This window comes from Canis aureus, chromosome 2 (assembly GCF_053574225.1).
Source record: "Canis aureus isolate CA01 chromosome 2, VMU_Caureus_v.1.0, whole genome shotgun sequence".
Taxonomy (NCBI): Eukaryota; Metazoa; Chordata; class Mammalia; order Carnivora; family Canidae; genus Canis; species Canis aureus.
Window position 1 is genome coordinate 53,333,289 of NC_135612.1, and position 25,906 is coordinate 53,359,194.

A 25,906-nucleotide genomic window follows, 5' to 3' on the forward strand; every position below is an offset into this window, starting at 1 on the left:
GGGGCTCTTCGAGCTGCAGCTCCCAGGGGATTAGGCCCAGCAGGCTGCCTGGACACCGCTCAGCCACAGGCTGCTCCCACTGCCCCCCCTGGGAACTCAGCCCTCCACAGCCACTTTGTAGCTCTTAATCCCCAGCCTCAGCCACAATGGCTCCTTTTCCCATACTCGTTCCTGGCTCTTACAGGCTCCAGCCTGGCCTCCCACCCCTAAATGGAGCACCCCCCCCAACCTGGGGGGGCAGCAGCTTAAGATGAGGGTGGGGTGGGGGGCAAATCTGGGGCCAAAGCAGAAAGAGGCAGAAGATGGCTCTGGCCTTGTTAGCTAACCATGCATCCTCACAGAGGAGGAAGTGGGGCCCGAGCAGGTGGCTCTAGCCCTCCCAGGTGATGCCCCCAGCCTGCTGCACCCACATACCTCAGGCCCTCAGCCTGGAGGTCCTGAGAAGTGTTTTCTCCACTTAGGAACCCCACTGTCGGGCAGCCCGGGTGGCACAGCGGTTTAGTGCCACCGCCTGCAGCCTAGGGAGTGATCCTGGAGACCCGGGATCGAGTCCCACATCAGGCTCTCTGAATGGAGCCTGCTTCTCCCTCTGCCTGTGTCTCTGCCTCTCTCTCTCTGTGTCTCTATGAATAATAATTTTTAAAAAAACTTAAAAAAAAAAAAAAAGGAACCCCACTGTCTTCTCAGACTGTCCCACAGACCTTCTGGTGGCTGGAGCCTAGGTTGAGATGTTGGAATCAGAAGGACCTGCGCCCCAGTCTCACCCTAGCACCATCTTCAATAACTCTGTGACCTTGGAAGGGTTACTGATCATCTCTGGGCCTCAGTCTCCCCACCGGTGAGATGGGTGTGATACAAGCTTTCTCTCAGGGTGGCATAGGGTGCTTCCAGCAGTCAGCAGGACACCCGGCACACAAATGGCATCAATCTATGGCTGCTGCCACCATGTGCGAGTCAAAACCAGGAGGAAACCGGGGGTACAAACACTGATGGGGGTACAGTCTCTGCGCACCCCTGCAGCCCTGCTGGGAATGCCAGGCTCTGCAGTCCTGGGGGTTTTCCAGGACAAGTCTCGCAGGCCACAATTTTTAGATCTTGTCCTTGATCATGAGACGCAGAGCGGGTCTGGGCAACAGCGGTCTAGACGCAGGTCTCTACCTCCATAGGGCCCCGGGCACAGGTCCCCCAGGGCAGCCTCACAGCTCCCTGGGACGACCCCCTGGACCCGCACAGCTCCCAGGACCCAGGTCAGGTGATGGGGGGACGGTGGTGGCAGGGGTCCCGCCCCGGCCTTCTCCGAGCCCGAGCCCGGTGCTGCCGGCTCCTAACCCGGTTAGCCGACCGCCAGGGGCTCCTCTCCCCGCCCTGGGCCGGTCTCCCGGGACCGTCTCCCCCCTCCCGCCGGCGCCCAGGCCCCTCCCCCGCCCTCGGGGGCGTGCCGCGGGGCGGGGCCGCCGGGCCGGGGGGCGGGCGGCTGGGCTCGGCTCCGCGGAAATGAAAGCCGCCGCTCCGCTCCTCGCCACGCCGCACCCCTGCCGCGCCGCCGCGCACCTCCTCCTTTGTCACAATGTTTTTCAATCCGGTGAAGCAAACTGTCCAATTAGAGCCGGCGCCTCCAGCTTCCATCTTTGCCGACGTTTAATTAACATGCTCCTCTTGGCAGCTGCTGACAAGTTCCAGAAACAGGTTGTAAAGGGTTTTTGTCTTTACCCAGCATGGAAAATGAGGGGTGTTACATCGCGGGAACATGAATAGGTTGCATTTCAGCTCCCTCCTCCCCCCCCTCCGGCACGGAGAATGAAGGCCTGAGTGTGTGTATGTATGTGTGAATTGTGAGGGGGGCGGGGAGGGCGGATTTGGAGGCAAGAGAGACCTCCTCCCTCTCCCCTCACCCCTTCTTCCCTGGAGTCTTTGCTCCACAAAGGATCTGGATTCTGCTGCGTGTCTGCCAGCTGGCACACTTTGGCCTCACGGCTCTGCTAGCCATAGCAAAGCTCGCTATGTTGGTTCCCATCTCTGGGTCTTTGCCTGGGCTGTCCCTGTGCCATCCTTCTGGTAAACTCCTATTCAGCCTCCAAAACCCTGCTCAGGTGACCCGCTTTGGGAACCCCCCTGGGCATTGAATGGCGGTCAGGGTTTAGGGTGGATGCTCGGTGTCTGGTTGGTCCTGTGAGCTACACTGTAAACCCCCTAAGGGTACGAAGTGTGTGTTACTCTGACCAGGGTGGTGGCTGGCGGTAGGAAGTGGGGAGACCTAAACTGCTGTGGAGGGAGGGAAGGCTTGCTTGGCAGGGAGGAAGGAGGGCAGGGTTGGGGTAGAGCCATTGGCTCAAAGGAGCCTTCCCCTCATTCTCCCACCCTGCCTGAGTGCCCTTGTAATGGGACAGGGTCAAATGAAGGGCACAGTTTTCACAATGGGTGTGTTTCTGGGATGGTTGATGTGAAGTAAGGAAGGGCCTTGGAGAGAGACCCCAGCCCAAAAACTGAGCCTGGCAGGGGGCACCAAGCTGGGGCAGCCTCCAGCACCCCAAATTCTTCCTCTTCAGGCCGGGATGATTTTCCTTGCATTGTGGGTGGCAGCTTGGTGTAGGAGGTCAGGACTGCGGCAGGAGGCCAGGCCTCTTGGGTCCTTTTCTCCCTCAGATTGGCCCTGCTGGAGCATTCATACCCATTCTACAAAGAACACCAAGGACATTTATTCATGGAGGCTGCCGTCTGCGTGGCACAGAGTGGTCTGGGGGACCCAGGGAGCAAGGGAGGTGCTGGCTGAGGGGCAGGCAGGGAGTGGAAGAGCCCAGCAGTTGGTGGCTGGCCTCTGAGTTGTCTCCTAGGAGGGCCCGGATCCACTGCCAGCTCCCAGTCCCTCTCCTGCCTGCTTTCCTCAAGATGTGGCCACCAAGACCACTGATGGCAGGCCTCCTTGCAGCCAGAACCTGGCTTGGATGCCCATTTTGTCTATAACTCTTCCTTCTCCATTCTCAGGCAGGCCCCCTGGGATGAAGGGGAAGGGAAGGGAGGAACCCTGGGCCAGGCCATCAGGTAGGGTGCTGCTCGCCTTGCTCTTGTGTCCCCAGCTTGGTCAGCACCGCTCCTTTGGGAGCACCAGGACAGTCTGTGGAGCCTGCAGGGAGAAAGCCAAGAGTAGCGGGCCATTGTAGGGTCCTGCTATAGATCGTTGGGCACCTTTACCTTTTCAGGACAGGGTGGGCTTTAGAGGCAAGTGATCACAGCCTTGCTCTTCTCTATCCTTAAATCCTGACATCCTCTCCTGCCATATCACTCAGCCTTTTGCCCCAGACACAGCTCTTTCCAAGCTCTGGCCCCCAAGGGGATCAAATAGTGCTACTGAGGCAATGGTAATGACCTGCAAGGACCCCAGTTTCTCCACGTGTACTGTGTGGACTCAAAGAGGCTGAACTTCTCTGAGCCTTAATTTTCTCACTTAGAAAGAGGAAAATAGTTGCACCTGTCATGTGGAGCTCTCTGGAGGGTTAGATGCAAAGGCACAAGAAAGGGCTTGGTGCATTCCACAGAGGAGCAAAGAAATGTGAGCTGATGGGAAGAAGAAAGGAGGTAGAAAAGGAAGGAAGAACTAGCCTGAGCTGATTGGGTGGATAGAGCCAGAACTGTCATTTCCACTGGAAATTGGGGCTCTGTCTCTGGGTGAGGAGATCCTCAAAGTCACAACCAGTAAGCAGCAAAGCCAAGTGTGTAGCCAGGTGACCTATACATTCCTTCCTGGTCAGAGTGCCATCCACATATTCGTGTGCCTGCTAGGCTTGCAAGGAATCTGATCCTGAGGCCACCAACCCTTGTGTGCCCACTCCAATCCAGGCAGGAGGGGTGGAAACTCACATCCTCATGTCTTATGCTTTCTTTTTGCCCTTTTGGTGGTGGCATCCAGTTCTTAGAGCTGGCCCGCCCCACCCCCTGGGGACAATCTGCCTGTGCTCACCTGCTTCTCACCTGCCCCGGGAATTTAAGGTTCTGAGGGCTTGAGGGTAGAGTCCTCAGGATGTAAGACCGTGCTTTTCGGCTCCTCAGGCATCTGCAGAGAGAGGACGGCAGCTCCAAGGACTTTGTCCCAGGCCAGGCGGGTGTCCCTGGTAGAACTAGAACAGCCTGGGCAAGACTGGAGCAGCGTATGGTGTGTGGCGAGCGCCACCTTGTGATCATTGTGCAGATCGCATGCCGAAGAGCAGGGCCGTCTTTTACACAGGTATCGTGTCCCCTACACCGGGTTAGCCACTGTCCAGGGTGCTGGGGCACTGCGAGGACGAGACAGGGTCCTTGTCCCACTTAGAGCAATGGAAAAGCATTCAGGTGATGAGCACGGTGACAGTACGATCTGTAAATGCACACAAGGGGCTCCTAACACGCCTGGGGGGAGGGAGATTCCGGTTGTGCTGAACCCACTTTTGAAAGATGAGTAGTAGTGTGCCAGGGAGAGGCAGCATGGCAAACTCCCACTGTAGGCAGGTCCAAAAGTGAGGTGGGGTGAGACCTAGGGGACGCCGGAAATGGATGGGTAACTGGAGTGGGGATGGGGTGGATCAGCCTTGTCTTGGCTTCAAGGCTTAGATTTGATCTTAAAGACCTCATCTTGGGACACCTGGGTGGCTCAGGGGTTGAATGTCTGCCTTTGGCTCAGGGCATGATCCTGGAGTCTCCGGATCAAGTCCTGCATCAGGCTCCTTGCGTGGAGCCTGCTTCTCCCTCTGCCTGTGCCTGCCTTTCTCTTTCTCATGAATAAATAAATTATATATACATATATACACACACATATATATACATACATATACACACATTTAATTTATTATACGTATATATACATATGTATACGTATGTATATGTATACATATATGTATACATATATGTATATAATAATAACATACATATATGTGTGTATATATACCTATATCTATATCTATTTCTTTTTTTTATATATCTATTTCTATATCCATATCTATACCTCATCTGAGGTCCTGGGGGACATCTGTCTCATTCTGTCCTCTGGAAAGCCACCTCATCTCCCAGGTAAACCACCCAGTTCCAGGGGCTGAGGGGATGACCTGATGGTGGCTCACTTCCACTGACACAGAATTAGATCTCCAAATCAAGCACCACTGAATGGTATTCAGCAGATAGAAGGTGTGAACTTAGAATAAATGATAAAGATCAAAACAGAACCACGAGTGAACTTCTGTGTATGGGAATTGGTAAGATTTTTTTAGTTTATTTATTTCATTAGTGTTAGAGCCATGTGATTTCTTTCTTTTTTTCTTTTTAGCAATGTTTTTCTTTTTTTTTTTTTAAAGATTTTATTTATTCATCATAGACATAGAGAGGCAGAGACACAGGCAGAGGGAGAAGCAGGTTCCATGCCAGGGGCCTGATGCGAGACTCGATCCCGGGACTCCAGGATCGTGCCCTGGGCCAAAAGCAGGCACTAAACTGCTGAGCCACCCAGGGATCCCCAGCCATGTGATTTCTAATTGTGGTGTTTAAAATAGTTTAAATTCTGGCTGTAAATATGGGATGAAAATGCTGCTAAAAAGAAGAAAGTTTATTAAGAATGTAATAACATAGAATATTATATAATAGACAGCAGGATCCCAAATTGGGCAAATACTCTCTGCTGTGTAAGAAAAATCTGGGCAGATTATTTTTTTAATATTTATTTATTCATGAGAGACACAGGCAGAGGGAAAAGCAGGCATCCTGTGAGAAGCCTGATGTGAGACTCAATCCCAGAACCCCAGGATCACAACCTGAACTGAAGGGAGATGCTCAACCACTGAGCCACGTAGGCATCCCAATCTGGTTGGATTAAAAAAAAAAAAAAAGACTAGAAGGACATATACCCAAAATATTAGTAGTCCTTAAATGAGGGTGATGGGATTTCTTTCTATTTTTTTCCCTATTTCCAGATTTCTCTTAATGGGCTTCTACTTATTTTATAATAAAAAGATAATTTAAAGTGAATGAATTCAAAAGCATTATTAGTTATGAACATGAAATTGGTTTGTAGTTGAACCAATCAGTGAAAATTACTTGGAAAACTTCTGGTGTAGTTTAAAAAATAGCCATATGAAAGGCAGCAACGGACAGATCTTTGTCATGGGGCCACAGACATAGGTGAGGTCATGAGGTCATGAGGAGAAGGAAGTGCAGATAGCTGTCACCCCGCACCATCTAACGCAGGTAAACATCTCTAACAATGATTCCTCAGAAGGGAGGCCTGCCTGAAGTCACAGAAAACCCAAATTGGGGCATATTTTTAAGGAAACAGGGGCACTTGGGCAGCTCAGTCGGTTAAGCACCTGCCTTTGGTTCAGGTCATGATCCCGAGCTCCTGGGATCAAGTCCCTCATTGGGTTCTCTGCTCAGCGAGGAGTCTGCTTCTCCCTCCTGCTTGTGCTCTCTCTCACTCTCTCTCTCAAATAAATACAATCTTTTTTTTAAAAAAGTTAAAAAGAAACAGAGTTCTGTGACACCCTACTACTTTCTGCTTCTAGAACAATGGTTCTCAAGTTGGGTTTCTGTACTGATACTTCTCTGGATGCTTAAAGCAATGGAATGTCACAGAACCCCGTTTCTAGACCAGAATCATCTGGGAACTGATGACTAAATTGAAATTCTGGGTGCCTGGGAAGCTGCATTTTTACAAGGTCTCCAGGTGGTTCTTATGAAGTCTGAAGCTGAACACCACATCGTGGTTCTTAACCTGGGCTACATATTGGACTTACCTGGAGAAGCTTTTAAAAAAATTTGTAATGTCCAGGCCCTAATCCCAGACCAATGAACTCCAAGCCTCTTGTGGCTGAGGCCTGGGCTTGGAGTGTCTTTAAGGCTTCCCAGGTGATTTCAACGCACAGGGAAGGGCCATGGTTCTCAGAGGTAGGTGTGGTTTTCATCAGAGACACGTGGAGGGCTTGTTGAACCATAGTGCCGGGGCCCACTCCTGAATTTGGGATTCAGGAGATCTGGGCGAGACTCAAGAATCTGTATTCCTAATAAGTTCTCGGATGCTGCTGCCGGGGAGCACAGGGGACCACACTTGGGGAATTATTGCTCTAGAATAAAGCCTTCAGCTCCCAGGAGACACAGCCTCTGGATGGAGGAGCAGGGTGATGCAGGCTCTGTTCCCAACCCTCAGCTTCTAGTCCCTTAGCAGCCCGGCTGAAATGGGCAGGGTCTGTGGAGAATTCCATATCTCCCTTTGTGCAGATGAGCAAGTCCCTGGAACTCACCTCCCAGTAGATTGCATCCTCAAAGCAGTTCTCATCAGCAGGTTGTCCCCAGAACGGTAATTTCAAAATAATCCCTAGACAGAGTTGGGAGTTGTACGAGGTCAGGAACCCCTTCCTCTCAGCCTACCCAGCCCTTTCCCGTTAGCTAGGAAGCACCACACACACACAACCCAGTCCTCCAGCCACAAGTACAGAGGATTCCTGGGAGCTCTGATCTGACATCTGGTACATGCTCTTGGGTGCCCAACCCATAGCAGCCCCACCTTCTCTGGCCCAGCCACTTCCACTCACCCACGATGATGCCGCCCACCAGGGCCATGGCCAGGGACACAAAGAGTCCAGCAGCCTGAAACTTGCCCTGCATGCTTGGGGTCCGGTTAGTCTTGAATCCATCAAAGCCAAAGGCTTGGGTAAGCCTGGGGTGGAGATCGGGATAGGTCAGGGCTCCACAGAGAGGCCAAGAAACCACTTGCAGTCGCCCCACAAATGTGGGTAGGCACCAAGGCTCCATAAACCCTGGCCCTGAACCTTCCCATGTGCAGTGGACAGATCAGATGGTCCCTAAGACGCTTGAGGAAGAACAGAGGTTGGGGAGAGAGGCCCATGGACAGTGGTTCAGATTGGGGAAGGTTAGGGATAGAGACACTCTGTTGGACCCCAGAGGAGCAGCGGGAAGGAGGAATGAAGGACAGAGGGAGCTCAGGCTCCCCTGCACCTCCTCCATACTTACCCATTTACTCCATACACATCAGTGTTGGCACAGGATGCTGTCACAGCACCTACGATAGCGCCGATGATGCCGGGGATGCCATGCAGGTTGTGAATGCCACATGTGTCCTGGACCCGCAGCCGGGACTCCAGGAATGGCTGGATAGGAGAGACAGGTATTGCTCAGGCCCTGGGCTGTGGCAAGGGTGTGGGGGAAGCAAATACATGGAGCCCCAGGATTCTCCAGCCTCCAGCCCCTTCCCTAGGGAGCCCCCCACCTCCTGTCAGGAACATAGAGGCCCCCGGATTCTCCAGCCCTCAGCCCCTGACCTGGGCCCCTCACCGTCAGGTACACAAAACCCAGGGTGGAGACAATGCCGCAGATGAAGCCAACGATGAGGGAGCCATAAGGCATGAGCATCATTTCAGCCGCCGTCCCCACGGCCACCCCTCCTGCAAGCGTGGCATTCTGGATATGCACCTGGGTGGGGCAGGCAGGGTGGGCTGGGGCTCAGTCCTCTCCCAGAGCCCAGCACACTCAGTGTGTGTGTGTGTGTGTGTGTGTGTGTGCGGGTGCATATGTGCACATGTGTGCTGCACCAGCAGTCTGGCCATTTCCCATGGGCACAAATCAATGTACTTGTGTCCTTGCAGGTGAGCCCTCTTGGCATGTCTGCACGTTCCCTCTCTATCTGTATGCTCAGGCGTGCACGTCTGACGGTCCCTACACGCATATATGCTGACGTCAGGACCTGTGGGGCCTACGTGCAGAAACGCCCGCGCTGACATCTGTGGACATACAACAGGACCAGCTGACTTTCTCTGAGGCCCTACCGGCACCAGGTGCTATGCTGCCTGCCATGGGAATGATATCAGTACATTTCTACAAAAGCCCAGGAGGTAAGAACAGTTCTCTGGATGTTTGCAGAGGAGAGAAGGGAAACCACACATCTAGCAAGAGGCAGAGAGGTATCCTGATTCAGGTCTGTGCGGAGCCAGAGCCCCTGACCTTGAATCTGTTCTGTGTCCTTGTCAGCGTGTGTCTGATTCTCTTCCCCCTGATGCGTGTGTCCCTACCTCTCTGTGTGGTGAGTGTCCAGTGCATCGAGGGGCTCATGGGAGCATCGTGGAATAACAGGTACTCCTGGCAGTGTTCCAGCACACATATACCCGTGTCAAGAAGCTAGTGTCAGACTATGAAATATAGAGGTGGTCTTCTTTTTATAGAAAAATCTATCAACACCTATGGGGCTTGGCCCCTCCCCACTAGTGACAGAACAATCTGTCCAAATGGTGTGAGAGGGAGGACACTGTGAAACCATACCCCCCTATAAACCTCCCCAGGGGAGTGGACGGGCATCAAAGGAGTTCCCTTTCTGAGTATATGGCACGGGGCAGGTGAAGGCAGCTTTAGGAAGGCTGAGGGGCAGGAAGCCCGGGTGGCTCAGCAGTTTAGCGCCACCTTCGCCCAGGGTGTGATTCTGGAGACCCAGGATCAAGTCCCGTGTTGGGCTCCCTGCCTGGAGCCTGCTTCCCCTCTGCCTGTGTCTCTGCCTCTCTCTCTCTATGTCTCTCGTGAATAAATAAATAAAGTCTTAAAAAAAAAAAAAAGGAAGTCTGAGGGCCAATGTTTGGAGGATCCAAAGCCTGGCAGAGGGGAAGTGCCCCTGACAACCCTACTGGGCAGGTCTGATGGGGTGCTCAGCCCAGAAGAGGTGTCAGCACCCGAGGTGGGGAGAAGGAAAATGAGAAGGAAGAGCCACTTATCCAGGGCAACGAGTGTCACAGAATCTGGGAATCTGGCTCTAGGCTCTGCCAAAAACTAGCTATGGAATCTGACCAAATAATTTCTCTCCAAAACTCAGTTTTTTCATCTGTAGGATGGGTGTGATAATCCTGATGCTGTCTGCCTCACAGAGTTGCTGGTAGAGCCTGATGATCAGTGCCCAGTGGGCTCAGGTCATACTCACACCTTCCCCCAGAGCTCTCCAGGGTACCCCCCACTGCTCACCATGTCCAGCTTGCCTTTCTTGTGCAAGGCACTAGATAGTGCCACTGAGGTGAGCACGCAGGCTGCCAAGGAGCAGTAGGTGTTGATGGCAGCTCGGTGCTGGGCGTCTCCGTGATTGGACACAGCTGAGTTGAAGCTGGGCCAGTACATCCACAGGAAGAGGGTGCCTGGCCAGACCAGACAGGGCCCGTGGGCCCAGGAGGTGTTAGATGGGACCCACAGAGCTCAGGCAGACATCCTGTCCTTAGTTCCAGAGATGTCATTATGACTCACACGCCCCAGCAGTTTCACACCCCTGCAGCTTTACTCATGCTGTGGAGTCTTCCCAGAACATCCTCCTCGCCTTACTTATTATTACCTAACTTCCACTTGGCCCTCTACTCTGCTCCAGAAAGTCTACCCTGGCCCCATAACTGGGCTAAATGCCTCCCACCCTACTCCCATGGCACCCTGAGGGAGGATCTTTTTCCCTACTGCAGGGAGATTATCTGGTAACATTGCCATCTCTGCCATCACCCTGTGAAGAGCTCCTTGAAGGCAAGGCTGGGTTTTAGGAGACCAGAGTGGGTGGTTGATATGTATTCTCTGGAATGAACGGACATAGAAAGTAGGAATTCACACCTTATACTAGCCTAGGGGATGGAGTGACCTGTTCCTGGTTACCACTTCGTCTGCTTTGTGGGATGCTAGGGAAAACAGGATGAGAGACCAACTTCTTCCAGCCCCATAGGAAAAAGGGACAAACATCTGGGATCCTCAAGGTGTATACAGGCAACACTCTCTGCCCTTTCCTCAAAGGGAACTGCCTTCCACCCACCAGACCATGTGGGGATCAGGTGTAATTATGGCAGCCTGAACTCCTCATGGAGACCCTCACCCATTATGGTGGGTCTCACTCCTCATGGTGATCCTCACCCATCATAAAGGTCCTCACCCAGCATGGCAACCCTCAGGCATCATGATGGCCCTTATCCATCATGGCCATCTTCACCCATCAAGGTGGCCCTCAATCATTATAGCAGCTCTCACCAATCATGGCAAAGAGGTCCGAGTGGTACACAGAGCTCTGCCTCTCCTTGCTCTGATGTAGGCCGGGTCGGTAGAGGATCCAGGTCACTGTGAGCCCAAAGTAGGCGCCAAATGTGTGGATAGTCATAGAGCCCCCTGCATCCTTCACCTGGGGTACAGGGATTTGTCAGGCTCTTCTCTCCCTCCCCTCTATTGGTACTTTCTTTCCCCTCCCCCATGAAACACACACACACACACACACACACACACACACACACAACTCCATCTGTCTCTGACTCCAGAAGCCCAGGACCCCCACAGACCAATTGGTTGGGAAGGGGAGAAAGTGGGGATCCCTGAGCCCAGGCTGTGAACCTGTCGGCAAAACACCAGAGCATCTTCACCCAGCAGATGGCATTGCGCCTAGATGGGGAAATCCGGCTTGGATGCTCCATCACAGAGTGGGAAGAGGAGAAGCAGAGCTAAAACCCAGGGCCGCCCCCTACCTGGCTTGTCAGCCACTAACTTCCACCATATCTTAATTCCTGGGAGCCCTTCCCTTCCTTCCGGGCCTCTCCTCTCCACATTTCTTCCCCCCCAACCACTCCCAACCCAGCATCATGCCATCTACACTGTCACTCCTCATCTCCCCAGCATCCTGCTACAGTTCTTGCCCTACACCTCCCAGCTGTCCTACCCCCACCCGCCTACCCCATCTCCACACTCCTCCCCTCTGTCCCCTGCAGTCAGAGCAGACAGATTGGTTTCTTCCTCCTCTGTCCCTTCTATGCCTCAAGTACCTCATTCACAAAGTGGGGGAGATTGCAGTGACTTAGCAGGGCTGTCTGGATGGTGAAACTAAACTCGTGTAAAGCACCTGGTGAGCGCCTAGTACCCTGCAGGTGCTTGGTTGACCTGGCCTTCCTTCCCATGTCCCCACCTCCCCTCTTTATAGCATCTTCTTCCTCCCCACTCCATACCAATCTCGGGGGAAACTCTAATCAGAATCACACTCGCTCCTTTACTTTAGTTGGGGAAATCCTGCCAGAGAGGTAAGCATGTTGTCCAGGGTCACACAGCTAGTTGTGGAGTTAGTGGTTGATGGAGCTGGGTTCCCTGGTTACCAGCCTGGCAGGTGCCTCTACTGGCTGTGGGACCTGGGGTAAGCCCTTTAACCTCAGCTTCCTCTTTTGTAAAGTGGGAGTAATGATTGCGCCTATCTCAGAGATGAGGATGCATGAGATCAGCCATGTGACTCATTCAGAGCAGGGCCCAGGCAAAGGCAAGTGCTCCTTACATGTCAGCAGTGATTGTTGTATTTTGACTTGGCACAGAGACAGGCCCAAAGGCTGTCGTGCATGGAAAGAATTTATGTAGCAAGCTGAGAGGATTTTTGAGGGCCTCTTCACTCAGGTCCAAGATACTACATTATCAGCCTATTTCAGATAATGCCCATTGGCCCCACTAGCTTCTTTCTTCTCCACACCTCCCACGCCAGCCAGACCCCAAGGCCAGTGTGCTCAGCTTCTTTATATCTGTCGAACTACCACCATCTCCTTGTACTACCCCAGTCCCTGTCCCATTATCTCTCACAGGGTGACAAGGACAGCCTCCTAACTGGGCTCTCTGCTCCCAGCTGTTCTCCTCACCACAGCCAAAGCAGCATTTCCATTACATGTGTCTGACCGTGCTGCTCCCCTGTCTGAAACCTTCCATAGCTCCCAATGACAAAAGTTGAGACTATTTAATGCCATCTCCAGGAGTCTTGATGATCCATGCTCCCCCCTCATTATCCCTCCAAGCCTTTCCTGCTCCCTCCTCCTCCAGCCAGGTGGAGCCACCAGAGACCAGAGACCTTTCACAGTGGGCCTCCCTCAAAGCCTATGCACTCACTGTTCCCTCTGCCATACTCTTTCACCTGGTTATTTCCCACTTGACTTCTAGCTTTGACATATCTTTCTCCAGAAAGCCTCCCTGACTTGCCCTGCTGATTCAGGGATCCTCCCTCTATGCCACAGAGATCTGACCCCACTCCTTATCACACTGCATGGTTACTGTCTATTTACTTCCTGGCTCCCTCACTAGATTGCGAGCTCCTTGGAGTCTAAGTGAGAGGCCTGCCCACCTCTGTATCACAGTGCCTGGAGCATTACCTGCCATGCAGTCAGACTCTAAAATGCATTTACTTGACAAATATTTGTTGATCACTTATTAGGCATTGAACTAGGTGCTGGGGATACAGATGGTCTGGACAGATCAAGTTTATTGGAGAAAGAGAAACATTACAAAGAAAATAAACCAAGTCAATGTGAGAGAGAGTGACTAGGGGTAGGGGGGGCCAGTAAGATAGAGGGCAACACTGTGGGGTGGGGGGAGAATCTGGGAGGGCCTCTCTGAAGAGGTGATATTCCATCTGAGACCTCAGTAATGAAAACAAGTGAGGGATGAGCATTACAAGCAAAGGGAGTAGCAAATGCAAAAGCCCAGGGGTGGAACCAAGCTTGATGTGTTGAGGAGCAGACAGCAGTGTGTGGCCAAAGCACAGAAAGATGAGGAGAGAGTAGATTATAAGCTTGGAAGGAAAGGCTAGGGGCAGAACATGTGAGGATTTATAGCAAATTTGGATTTTACTCGAAGTAAAATTTTAAAACCACTGGAGGGTTTTAATCAGGAGAATGGTCTTACATGCATTATTGACAGGCCTCCATGGAGATTGGCCTGAGGTAGTGAGTGGGGCAAGGATGAAGATAGGGAGATGAGTTAGGAGGATGAGATATGGTGGTTTGGGCCAGTCTGGTAGCTGAAGAAAATGGCAAAATGAATGACTGAATGTAGTGTGACCTAAAAAAAAAAAAAAAAAAAAAAAAAAAACAACACTTCTACTCCTTGTGGGGGGTGGGAATATTCCAGGCAGAATCCAAATGTAGAGGAGTTGGGGGCTAAGAAATGGATGAAGTCCCTGAATGGGTGGCATCCTGCAAAGGTGCCAAAGATGTATCTGAGCTAGAGTCAGAGGTCTAAGGTGCCCCTTACTTGGGCCATTGAATTGGCCAAATTCCAGGGGAATGATTCCTGCCATAGTCCATGTGAATGTCATCTCTGGAGTTGTGCAGTGTGCAACCTATGCAGCTGTACATGTTCACTGTGGCCATTCCCTTACAGATCTTCCCTTACAGATGTGCTCCCCCCCCCCAATACACTGGATCCAAAAAAAAAAAAATACACTGGATCCTTCTCTTGGCAGAGCAGTCTGGGAATGAGGTGTGTGTGTGCTCAAGAGCAGGTGCGGGAACACACATTCTTTCCATCCTATATGCAGGAAAGAGAAAGGAGGGAGAAAACCACTATAGGAGGAACCGCTGCTTTGCCCAGGTGTTGGACTGATTTGCTGGGTGGACCACCATCCCTGTCCAATAAGTGTCATCACTCTCCCTTTAGAGATGAGGAGACTGAGGCTCACAAAGTTAAGTGACTGGCCAAGGTTGAATTGAATCCAGCTCACATGCCTCCCAAGCCCTCTTTCTTTCCTTCCCTGCTGTTACCCCAAGTATCCCCCCACCCAGTTCTGAGCCCTGCTCACCTCTAGCAGATTGAGGAGGATAAACTCATTCACCGAAAAGAGGGTCACTTGGAAGAGAGTCATGATGAGTAGCTGAACAGGGCTGACTTTGCCCAGAACTGCCCCGAAGGCCACACAGACAGAGCCCACGCAGAAGTCCGCATTGATGAGGCTGTGGGGAGACAGGTCAGGGGAGGTGCTGAGGCAACAGCAAAAAGTGGCACTCCAAGTCCCCAGGTTGAATCTGGACGTTCGTCGTCTGTGAATTTGGGCTCATGGCTTAACCTTTCTGAGACTCAGTTTCATGGTGTGATCATGAGCATATCACATCTTAAAGCTACTCTAGGAATGAAAAGAAATAGCACATGAAAGGGCCAGCACAGCAGTGACCATACCAGATGCCATACCCTTCCTCCATGGCCCCCATCCCAGTGCTCCTTGCAGGTAGCTTGTGTTCAGGGCACCTAGGTCGTCTGGCTGCTGTTATGGAACATGCCCCCATATTTGGGGGCTTGCCCTGTCCTCCATCCTCTATATGCTCTTCCAGAACCTCTTCTGACTCCCTCCTCTTTCAGGAAATCTTCCTCGATTCTTCCATGCAGATGTGGTCTCCGCCTCCAGACCCTTATCTCTCACTCTATACACACCTCTCCTGCTGGCTACCAGGCCCCTGCTTGGGTTTGAGCTCTCATGACCTCCTCTTCACCTTACCTAGGAGAGAGGTTCTGTGTCCAGGGAAGAGAGAGAGAGGCCCTTCTGCAGGAAGTAGGGAGCTGGGGGCTGGGTAGAAGGGGGTAGGTAGACCAACAGAGAGAACAGAGGTAGAGGAGCATCTTGGTTCTCCTTAAGTCTGGACCCTGAAGGGGTGGTGGAAGGGGAGGAGAGTGGGGGGTGGGGGTGAATGGGTGACTTGCACTGAGGGGGGCACTTGATGGTTTGAGCACTGGATGTTATTCTGTATGTTGGCAAATTGAACACCAATAAAAAATAAATTTATTATTAAAAAAAAAAAGTCTGGACCCTGAAAGCCCAGCTGGGCAGCAGAGGGTTGATGAAGAGGCAGACATCCAGGTAGATGTCATGTAGCCAGATGAGACCCTGGTTCCATCCACATGGAAGGCCTGCCTAATCCAGTCCTTCTTGGGCTCAGCCAGTAGCAAAGCTGTCCTGGATTCCAAGACAGAGTCATGAGAGTCGTTCATGGAAGTGGGGCAAGGTGTGTAGGGACAGTAGAGGCTACTTTCTCAACCCATTCACATCCAGAGGAAGGGCCCCTTGCCCCATGCTGAAAGGTGTGTGTGTGTGTGTGTGTGTGTGTGTGTGTGTGTGAAAGAGAGAGAGAGAGAGAGAGAATCAGGAGCGAGAGGTGAGAAGCCAGCTAATTGTAGGGCCAGGGTGTAGAATGGGGGCTGCTCTGTCGGGGTCCCTCCCAAGATGAGGATATTCATTGGAACATCTCCTCCACTATGAGCCTTGTTTGCTGCTGAATGAATCATGGCAGTTACTAAGTGCCAGGCACTGAAATACCCTTGTTCAGTACTGCATATGCCTTCCTGTGCCATACCCAAACCCGAGGGGACAGGTACTATTACTAGCCACATGATAGGGTTGGAACAGAGAGGCTTACTAGAGAGGCTGAGTTATTTGCTCATGTTCCCATGACTGTAGCCAGAAGACCATCTGACAGAGGTGACCTCAGAAAGAGAGGGAGAGGCCCGTACTTTGGGCCATCAGCTGCCAGGAGATAGAGGTTTGCCTGTCACATCTCAGGAGGTCCCCAGAGGCTCGGGGAGAGCCTGCACAGGGCATCCCCCTACAGGTGGGACCTGGGGTACTTTTCAGCAGGGCAGAAGCCAGGAGGAGGGTCTGGGGACAACCGGATCATCCAGGCCTTAGCACAAGAATTGGCTCCAGCTCAGTGGCTGAAAATCAATTCCCTGAAAGCCAATTTGCCAAAACTCAATTTGTCAAGTGACCAACTTGCCAAATAACTGATTCACCAAAAACTCACCAGCTCATAAGTGTATGATAATTCCCTTTGACAATTTTTAAAAAGTCGTATACTTTTGTTTTTCATTTAGCCACAGCTCTTTTGCTTGGGTGACAAGGATATCCCAGGTGTTTCCATACTTTAGGTCTCGGGCTTTGAGACTGAGACTTTCTTGTGTGTTTTGAACTGCATGGTGATATGCATGTCAAAGATCTTACATACAAAAGACTGACTTATTGGTTCTAACACATCTTCTATCTAGTCAACTGTTTTTTTTTCAGTTTCAGTTTCTCTTAAGTCATGGCTTCACTGATTGGCTTGTGTGAAGTAATATCTGGCAAGTATTTGGCAAATGTTTTACGTTTCAGACACCTGGTCTATGATCCCCGGTGGGTGCCCTCTAAGTGACAGCAGGGGTTTGCACGTTGAACGTGGTTTTCTCTTTTTCTAAACACATCCAGCAGGCTAAGGAGTGTTCATTTGCACATCCGCCCCGCCTCCAGACCCCGCCCCGGGCCTCGGGGCCCGCCTCTCACCCTAGCCCCACTCCACCCCTTCCCCGCCCCCCAGCCTCCGGCCCGGCCCGGCCCCGCCCCCTCGGCCCCGGCCCCGCCCCCGCTCACTTTTCCACGCCCACGCGAATGTAGCCCCGGTAGTAGGAGTGGAACCAGCCCTGCAGGAGCAGCGCCCACTGGATGCCGAAGGCTGCCAGCAGGAAGTTGAAGCCCACGGAGCTGTAACCGTAGCGCTGCAGGAAAGTCATGAGGAAGCCGAAGCCCACGAAGATCATCACGTGCACATCTTGGAAGCCTGTGGGGAGAGCGCAGTCCGGGGTCTCGGTGACCTAGCCCTCCCTCGCCCTGGGTCTGGGCCAGCGCTGCCTGGCGCAGTGCCTCTGTCTTCCGGGGCCACCGACCCCCCAGGTTGCCTCCGGAGCCCCCTCCCCACCTCTGCCTGCATCTGGATCCCGGGGCTAGGTGCAGTCAATGAATAGTTCTGCTGGCCATAGAACAGCCACTACCCCTATCTTGTCCTAAGGACCTCTGGAGGGGGCTGGGCTGGGGGGACCGAGGTGAATCCCCCACACTTTAGACCGCTTGTTCTGATGCCAACAAATGCCTGAGCGCTCCCTCAGGAGATGACAGCCTCCTCTCTCCACCCTCACCCAGGGTGGAGGTGGGCAGCTGGGCATTTGAAATTGGGGCCGGGCTGCGGCTCACACCTAGAATCTAGGGCCTAGAACCCAGACTCTCTGCAGCCTTGCTCCTCAACTCCATTTTTTTAGTACAGAGAAGTTAGTCTCATCTGGGCCTGAGTCCCTGAGGGGCCAAGCACATGAGTTGATCACCTCCCTCAACCCACGAATGTCACATTCCACCTCCACCCCCAGCAAGTGCACTTTCTTGCACCACGAGACCCGAATTTGGATCCTAGTTCCTCCATCTGGCAGATGACTCTGGAAAGTCAGGTAACATCCTTAGGTCTTAGTGCCTTCTGTAATACTTTCTCACAAAGCCTGCAGAGATTAAATGTGGATGTGTGGGTAAACCACCTAGCAGTGTCTGTCCCACTTGCTCAAAATGGACAAGTGTCATTATTTACTGTTGCTTTATTTTTATTTATTGTTACTTAGGCATAGGCTAACTCTGAGTTTTGTTTTTTTTTTTTAAGATTTTATTTATTCATGAGACACAGAGAGAGAGAGAGGCAGAGACACAGGCAGAGGGAGAAGCGGGCTCCGTGCAGGGAGCCTGACGTGGGACTCGATCCGGGGCCTCCAGGATCAGGCCCTGGGCCGAAGGCAGCACTAAACCACTGAGCCACCTGCGCTGCCCTAATTCTGAACTTTTCTACAAATTCTAGAGTCCCAGAAAATAATAGCCAAGTGCTTTAGGAAACAGTTACAAAAATATAAGGCCGTAAGAGGAACTACAGATGCCACAGGAGCCAGATTGAAGGTTTCCCACTGCCCAAATCTGGGACGATTTGAGCACCAAAATTATGTACTGTAATGAATTAAAAGCATTACGAAATAGGAACTCAGAATAGGAAATAAATGAGATCATGGGGAGGGCTCTTGCTTGGAACAGAATGCTGAGGGCCAGACAGTTAAATGTGGAATGAGCACTGAGGTTGGAAAATCGTGATTTTCACAGTAAAGATTCCATCAGTGGGTGCTAAATCCAGGGAGAAATTTTGATGAAGAGCAGAACATTTGCATTGTTTTCAAGAGTCTCCCTTAGATGTGAGTTGCAAGGGATTGAAAAAAAAAAAAACCCAGAAATTATGGAGTGGAGAAACAGGACTACATCTTCACTGGGTGATCAAAATTAACGTCACCAATGAGAGACAGGTGGGTATCACGGGCCTTCAGATGTGATACTCTGAAGAAGACGTATCACCTGTATGGTCTTCCAGCCCAGCAGGCATTAGCCCCATCTACTCACGAGGAAGCACCAAACAGTAAAACGTCTAACAGACTGTTAGAAAGGAGGGGGGTGGTGAGGCTGTCTTCTTGAAAAATGTCAATGTCGTGGAAGACAAAGAAAGGCTGCAGAAACATTCCAGGTTAAAAGGAGCTAAAGAAATATGCCAAGTACGTTCAATACCTAGCTCCAAACTGGATCCTGGATTGGGCAGGTGGCATGCAAGGAGAGCTGTAAAGGTGGTTACTGACCCTTACTGTAGGGTCTCTGCCTGTGGCCTTGCCCTGCCTGGGATGCTGCTCCTGCAGCACAGCCAATGACCTCTATTCCTGCAGTTCTCAACAAAGCGTCAGCTCATCACAGAGGCCTACTGGACTCTCTAGTTTAAAGTTGGTTCTCCCCCTCCCAGCCCCCTCTTCCTTCCTTTTTGTTCTTTTTATTTTATTTTTTATTTATTCATGAGAGACATAGAGAAAGGCAGAGTCACAGGGAGAGGAAGAAGCAGGCTCCCCATGGGGAGCCTGATGCGGGACTCGATTCCAGGACCCCGGGATCATGACCTGAGCCGAAGGCTGACGCTCAACCACTGAGCCACTCAGGTGCCCCCTTTTTTGTTCTTATTACAGTCTGCAGTTGGGTATGTTTGGCCCGCTAGAGTGGTAAATGCCCAGAAGGCGAAGCTGTGCCTGTTTTCCTCGGCCCCATTGTCCCCAGCACCTGTGAGAGTGCCCTGGAGACTGTAAAGATCTGTGAATGAATGATGACTGTTGTCACCTCAGCAGTACCCAAGGGTGCCAGCTGAGCAGCAGTCAATGAGCCCCAGGTAGGATTTCACGGGCAAGAGAGGCTGCAGGTTCTCTCCAGTCTGACACCTCCTGCCCACGGGGGCAGATAGCCTGGCTAAGGTGGGGGCAGCAGTGCTTATGCTCCAGCGGCCCTAACCTTGCCTGTTCCCAGCTGCCCCTTCTGTCCCCCCATCTCCACCCCGCCCCATGGCCCCCTTGGCTAGTGGCCACCTGGAGGTGGCTTAGGGGAGAGGCGCTGGCACACTGCAGGATACGTATGGGTGGAGGGCATACAAGCTGGTGCAGGAGAGCCATGAGTCTCACCCCAGTGTGGTGCCCTGAGCTGCTGTCTGGAGGCCTGTGCGAATTTGCAGGAACAAACAGCAGCTCAGTGTAGGTTTCACGATGCATGCAGCTGATTTTCGTGCATTATCGCGTTTTATGGTTTATCACGTTTCCAACTGTTGTGGGGGAATCTGAGCTAATGCGTGTGAAGCACCATACGTGGCATTATGGTTATTCTTGGGAAGAACGGATGGGTGGCAGACTGGAGGAGAGGTGTGAAAGAGGGAGGTGACATTTTCAGACTACAGTTCCAAGCAGTGGGGATAGGAGCTGGCAGGAGGGCAGGGCTGCTGCTAATAGATGCAGGGAATTAGGAGCTGGTTGTAGAGGGGGGGGCTGGGTCTAGTGCTGGCTTTGGGGTTCAGAGGACCACAGTGGGGAGGGTTGGGGAGTCGTGAGGGGTGGCAGGGCAGGTGGAAGGAAGGGAGGCTGGCTGTGCGGGGTGGTGCGGGGACCTGAGACGGGGCAGGCCCCGCAGATGGAGCTGTGACTCAGAATGTAGGCACACTGATGGGGAGACAGCAGTCGAGAGCTGGCCTGCCTTTGAAGCTAGCAGGCCGGACAGGGAAGGCAAGGCGCTGGCAGGGGGTGGGAGGAGCCCCTGGGTAGAGGAGTGTCACAGAAGTTTGGTGGCAGAAAGGAACCATATGGGCAGGGGCTGAGGGTGGGTGTGGTGGGTGGGGGGTACCTCCTGGGGCATATCTGAAAATTCAGGGCTGACTCCCATTCTCAGTGCACGGTCCCTGCCTGCCCTGTCTCGCCAGTTCTCTGACCTCCACAACTCCCGGGTGTCCTGACGTCTCTCTTTGCCTCTCTCTGGGGGTGTTTCTTTCTCCCTTGCTCCCACCTCAGGCCCACAGACACCAGCTTCTCTCTCCTTGGGCACCTCCTTGTTCCTTCGCTTGCTCCCTTTCTGCTTATCTCCCAAACTGGTCCTAATTTAGAACCCCAACCTACTACTTGATTAATTAATGTTTTATAAAGTTTGGGGCTACCTAAACTGCGTTTAGTAGTCATGGTTTGAGGATCCCAATTGTGTGACCTTTGGGAAGGACATAATCTCTCTGATCTGCAGTTTCTTTTTCTGTAAAGTGGGGATAGTACTTGTGCTCGAGTAGTGCTCACCCCAGAGCTTTGTGGTGCACATTTAATGACTTCATCCAGCCCTGGGTATAGGCCTGCCTCTTTGGCAATCGACCAATTCACTATTTCTCTTTTTCTCGAAATTTCAAGTCTCTCCCTGTGTTTTGCACTGAGTTGGCAACTTGTTGTAGATCAGTGGAAGTTGATGAAACACCTCCCCTTCTCCCTCTTTCCCCAGCTTGGGGTGACACAAGCAGCCCTGCTCTGCCCAGAATCTGTCCTCTCAACCTGGAGACCCAATCACCACCATCATGGAGCGCGGCTGGCATGCCGGCTTGCAGCCACGAAAGCTGCCACCAGGAGGCACCAGCGCATAGCTGTTCCACTCTTCACCCCTTGCTAGCTCACACTCTCCCCTAACTCCAGGATGGGTCCCTAGTGAAAGGAGCCTCATCTCTGAAATCTGAGGACAAAGTTTCCCATGCTGCTGGATCACAGCACCCTCCTCCACCCTGCTGCACCAGAACAGAAAGTGGTGCCCTGCCTGGTGCAGCCTGGTGCTGTCTCCTTCCGCTTTTCTGTAGTCCAGCCTAGCCCAGCCCAAACTTTCTTTGAGGCCTCCTGGCTGAGTCCCTTGCTCCCCCAAGGCTCTGTGCCTACCTCCCCCACATCTCAGAGCCAACCACAGAACCACCCCATCACCACACAGTCTCCTGGCGATGGCACAGAGGCCAGAGGCTGGGGGGGAAAGCAGGTGGGCTGTGGGGTGGGATGGCTCAACCAGTCCCTGCCTGTGCCCCTGACACAATGCTGAGAGTCCTGGGCAAATCTCTAACCTCCACTTCTGACACCACAAGATGGAAAGAAATGCCCTGCCTGACAGAGCATGCAAAAAGCACTTGTAAGTGGGGAGAGCACAAAGGAATTTAAAGGCTATCATCGTTGAAACTAATATTCAGGGAGAGGTTCTTTGGCCCTATCTCTAAAGAGACGCTAGGCCTCCACTCACATACCGTCGGTGTTGGAGCACTCACTCCCCTCTGAGGACACTTGACACCAGCATTTACTGTCCCTTCACTTCATGCCACCAGATGTTCCCCACCAGTCACCTGCCATCTTCAATTTTCCTGGAAAGCCAGTGCATTAAATAACATTCCCACTTCATGGATGAGCACTGAGGCTCACTCCACTTAAGTGATGGACCCAGATCCGCTTAATTCCAAAGTCCATGTTACATTGCTCTCTGCTTGTGGGAGAGCTTGTCCTTTATTAAATGGAGCTGAATCTGAGATGCAGTTCCCAGGATTGCAGAGTGAGCCGGGCTGCTGTGGCCTCACGAAACAGTCTTTCAGGTGTTGAAACTATGGCATCCTCTGCCCTGGGTCATCTCCTAGAAAGGTGTCCTGTTCCTCCTTCTGCCAAGTTTTAGGATCTTAGACTCCAATGGCTCCTCCTCCTCGGGCCAACCCCCGCCCCCCCAACACACACACACACACACACACACACACACAGCCAACAGCCACATAGGTCCCAGAGCAGCAGCCCATGAGGAAGCTCTGTGTTCAGCAGCCAGTGCCTGTAGCACAGGCTTCTGAGGGCACTGCCAGGGCAGGTCCCCAGCTGGCTCTGTGCCTGCTGCCTGCCAAGGGGCCCATGCCTGGGAAGCAGTCCCAAGGCCTTTCTGAGCCCCAGCCTGAGCCAGTCGGAGCTGGACTCCTCTGGAAACCAGAGATGCCCAGCAGGCTACACTAATCCCCTGGGTAGGAATGGGGCCCATGCAGGTATTATGTTGACAGCTAAGACCCAAGAGCCCAGAAGGTACCACAAGGGTCTGACCTCATCTCATGCCCCTGGGAATTGCCACACTGGAGCCCACTTGTGCCGAGAGGCTATGTGCTCTCTAACTCCTGACCATAACCACAATGACCAAGTGGACCTGAAAAGGATCTGGCAAGAGGAGAGGGGGAAGATGAGCCAGGATGAAGGAGAGAGGTCTAGGAGCCCAGGGTCCTACTTTGGCTCTTTGGTTTTCTAGCCACTCCCCCTCTCTGGCCATAGTCTCTTTGTCTGTAAAATGGAAGTCCCAACAGTGCCCTCCTTGTGGAGTGGTGGGGGTGTCAAAGGAGAGAACACATGCCTGCTATCTTACATTGTTCCACTATTTGCCAAGGAATCCTGAGGCCAAGGGTCTCTCCCTGTACTTCTCTCCTCTCTGTCACTTCCTATGTGATGACCAAGAGCTTCCTAGCACCCATAGGGGAAATGGCAGGAGAAACTCAAGCCCTCTTTCATGGCTGGGGCTGTCTCATCCCCCTTAGCAACCTCCCTTCTTTCCCTTTTGCAAACCCTACCCTTGGGCCACTCTGCACCACTCCCAGCAGCCTGCCCTGCTTCCCCCCTCCTCACTGTTGCACCTCCTTGCAGGAAGCTGTCTCAGATCTCTTCTGCCTAGAGAAACTGACATCATTGAGGACAGGGTATGGGGATGCTCTCGATGAGTCTGGGAGCCCTTTGGGGTCAGAGACCCAGGATGCACATCCAGAGTGGCCATAAATCTTGGTCTGTTGGAAGAGTCATGATTTACATCTGTGTCCTGGCAAATTAATACTAGCACAACTCCCTCACCTCATCACTCTCAAAAGTGTCATTGATTGAGAAATTATATGGCCACCCTATAGGTAAGCGATTGTTGAATAAATGAAGGTGGATGTGGACGGAGTGGGGATAGGTACTGAGGAGATGTGAGGACTGCACCCCTCTTTGGGGAGGTTCTGAGCTCCTATTATTTTAGGGCTTTGAGACTTTCCATCATTTGGATTCATCAAAGAACCTATTAATTATCGAAGCCCATGGAAGACCTTGCCTCCCATGCTTTGCTGAGAGGCTGGCTTTATGGCTAAGAGATAAGCAAGAACGAGAGCAAAGGAGTGGAACTGGCAAAGGAGGACCTCAGGCTTGCCTGCCTCTTCATTTGCTGGGTCAGTCCAAGGAGAGTAAAGGGGTCCGTGAAGGGCAGATTTGGAGATAAATTCTAAGGCTACAGCTGTTAAGATCTGTTAAAACATGACCCTGAGTGGAGCCCAGTAGAGGCTGTGGTCTCAACCAGCACAAGGCACACTGTCCTTCTGTCACTTCCCTCCTTCTAGGCACCATATTTCTCTTATTGTAGACTGTGTTGGGTTAGCTTTTTGGCAACCATTTAATATGGCTGGCTCCCACTGAGTTGGCATCCCCCTCACCCTTGTCTTTATTCATGCAGGTCGCCGTCTTGAATGTATGCAGTTATTTGTTTGGATCTAGGTAAAATGTTATTTCTGGAGGTAAAGACTCCCATTACTGAGGGAGTCTAGGGAACGCTAGTTGGCATAGGTGGCTGTTGCTGATAAGCTTTAGAGTCCCTGCCGAGACTAACAGTCCACCACCATGTGAGCACCAACAATTGGAATGAATGTCATCAGCTGCTGGTATATGGCATGGAAAATCAGAAAGCGCAAGGGCATGGAAAGAGCCCTGGGCTAAGACTCTGGAGGTTGGGCCAACCTGAGTGACCTTGAGCCAGTTTTTCCAACTCCTGAATCCTAGGGCATCTGTGCTTTAGTGCTTCTCCAGTAATTGCTCCATTAGGACGTGAGGGCTCCATGGCCAGCACCATGGCAGAGCTTGACAGGCACTGTGTCACACCAGCCTCACCCCAGCCCTTTAAGGCAGGTGCTCTTATTGTCTCTCTTTGACAGATGTGGAAATGGAGTCTTGGTGAGGTGGACACGTGCCTAAGGTCACCCACCTGGTTAATGGCAGAACCATGACAGAAGTGAGGTCTGGCGATTCCAAAGCCATGCCCTTAACCACAGCACCACAGACACCAGAGAATTCAGGATGTTGTTCTTCCTCTCCAAGCCAGAAGGGGGTGGGTGCCACCATCCCACACATGCCTCTCCACACAGCAGGACTGGCAGGTCAACGAGCCATCCTGCAGCCTGTGACATGGGACCTACCCCCTTCTGTGGAGAGTACGGGCACAGTTGGACAAGGGAGCCGGGTTCACTCCCTGGTTGGTGACTGAGATGGGACTCAGGACAAGTAGGGCTCTATGCCAGGGAGGCTGGAGGCCTTTGATGGCACCCCCAGTGAGCTCCCCCTGGTGAGTTTTCCCTATTACCTGAACACAGGGAAAAGGAGTTGGTGCACATGTGGCCACTTCTCAAGCGTGCTCTGCAGAGCCTGGCGGGTGCCCAGGTGGGGAGGCCGGGTGGGGAGGGCCAGGGGGCTGTGAGCAGCTGCCTCCTCCACCCTGCCCGGCCCACCCACTGTTCCCGAGGAGCAGCAGGCCCCGCAGGTGCGCGGTGAGGCAGGGCTCGGCCCCGGAACCTGCCTCCGGGAACCTGCCTGCGAGGTGGCCAGACTTACTCGGGTAGCGGTAGTAGAATTCATTCTCCATGTCGCTGGTGGAGTTCTCAGCCTCCTTCTTGTCGATCCAGTGGGGATCGGCATCCATGTCATAGCGCACAAACACGCCGAACAGGACCACCAGGGCCACCTGCAGGAGCAGGCAGGTGACCGGCAGCCGCCAGCGGAGATTGGTGTTCCAGACCATGCTGCGGGGGGCGCTGGCCAGGGAGGGCGGCGGGCACTTCGGACCGACGCTCGCAGGCCGGGGAGGCTTATAAGACCCGGGCAGGGGCGGGGCGGCCGCGTCGGGTGGCGGAACAGCTGACCCGGGTGCGCCCGCGCGCTCGCC

At 52.7% G+C, this 25,906-nt stretch overlaps 1 protein-coding gene and 1 long non-coding RNA gene across 2 annotated transcripts in view; one reads left to right on the forward strand and one right to left on the reverse strand.

Annotated features, from left to right (window-relative positions):
• The first annotated feature begins 1,492 nt into the window (after nt 1-1,492).
• The window catches only part of LOC144297877 (uncharacterized), a 73,395-nt gene continuing 48,981 nt past the window's right edge, over nt 1,493-25,906 (forward strand). The window contains exons 1-2 of the long non-coding RNA XR_013364769.1: nt 1,493-4,219; nt 8,616-8,861. This is a non-coding gene — a long non-coding RNA (uncharacterized LOC144297877). The remainder of the gene's footprint in view (nt 4,220-8,615; nt 8,862-25,906) is intronic.
• Nucleotides 2,672-25,858, reverse strand: RHCG (Rh family C glycoprotein). The gene is made up of 11 exons (XM_077872014.1): nt 25,576-25,858; nt 17,153-17,339; nt 14,561-14,711; nt 11,002-11,149; nt 9,973-10,139; nt 8,305-8,442; nt 7,984-8,120; nt 7,545-7,669; nt 7,254-7,327; nt 3,956-4,048; nt 2,672-3,121 (listed from the first exon to the last, which is right to left on the reverse strand). Exons 1-10 carry the CDS (start codon nt 25,760-25,762, stop codon nt 3,980-3,982), a joined length of 1,383 nt encoding a protein of 460 aa, XP_077728140.1. The 5' UTR covers nt 25,763-25,858; the 3' UTR covers nt 2,672-3,121; nt 3,956-3,979.

Bases quoted from the DNA above. Each gene is read 5' to 3' on its own strand.
- RHCG (XM_077872014.1), bottom strand. From the start codon at position 25,762: ATGGTCTGGAACACCAATCTCCGCTGGCGGCTGCCGGTCACCTGCCTG. The intron at 10,140-11,001 runs GTGAGAGCTGCT...TGGTCTGGCCAG, and splicing joins GGACCTCTTTGCCATGATTG to GCACCCTCTTCCTGTGGATG. The intron at 8,443-9,972 runs GTGAGCAGTGGG...TGCCCCACCCAG, and splicing joins AGAAAGGCAAGCTGGACATG to GTGCATATCCAGAATGCCAC.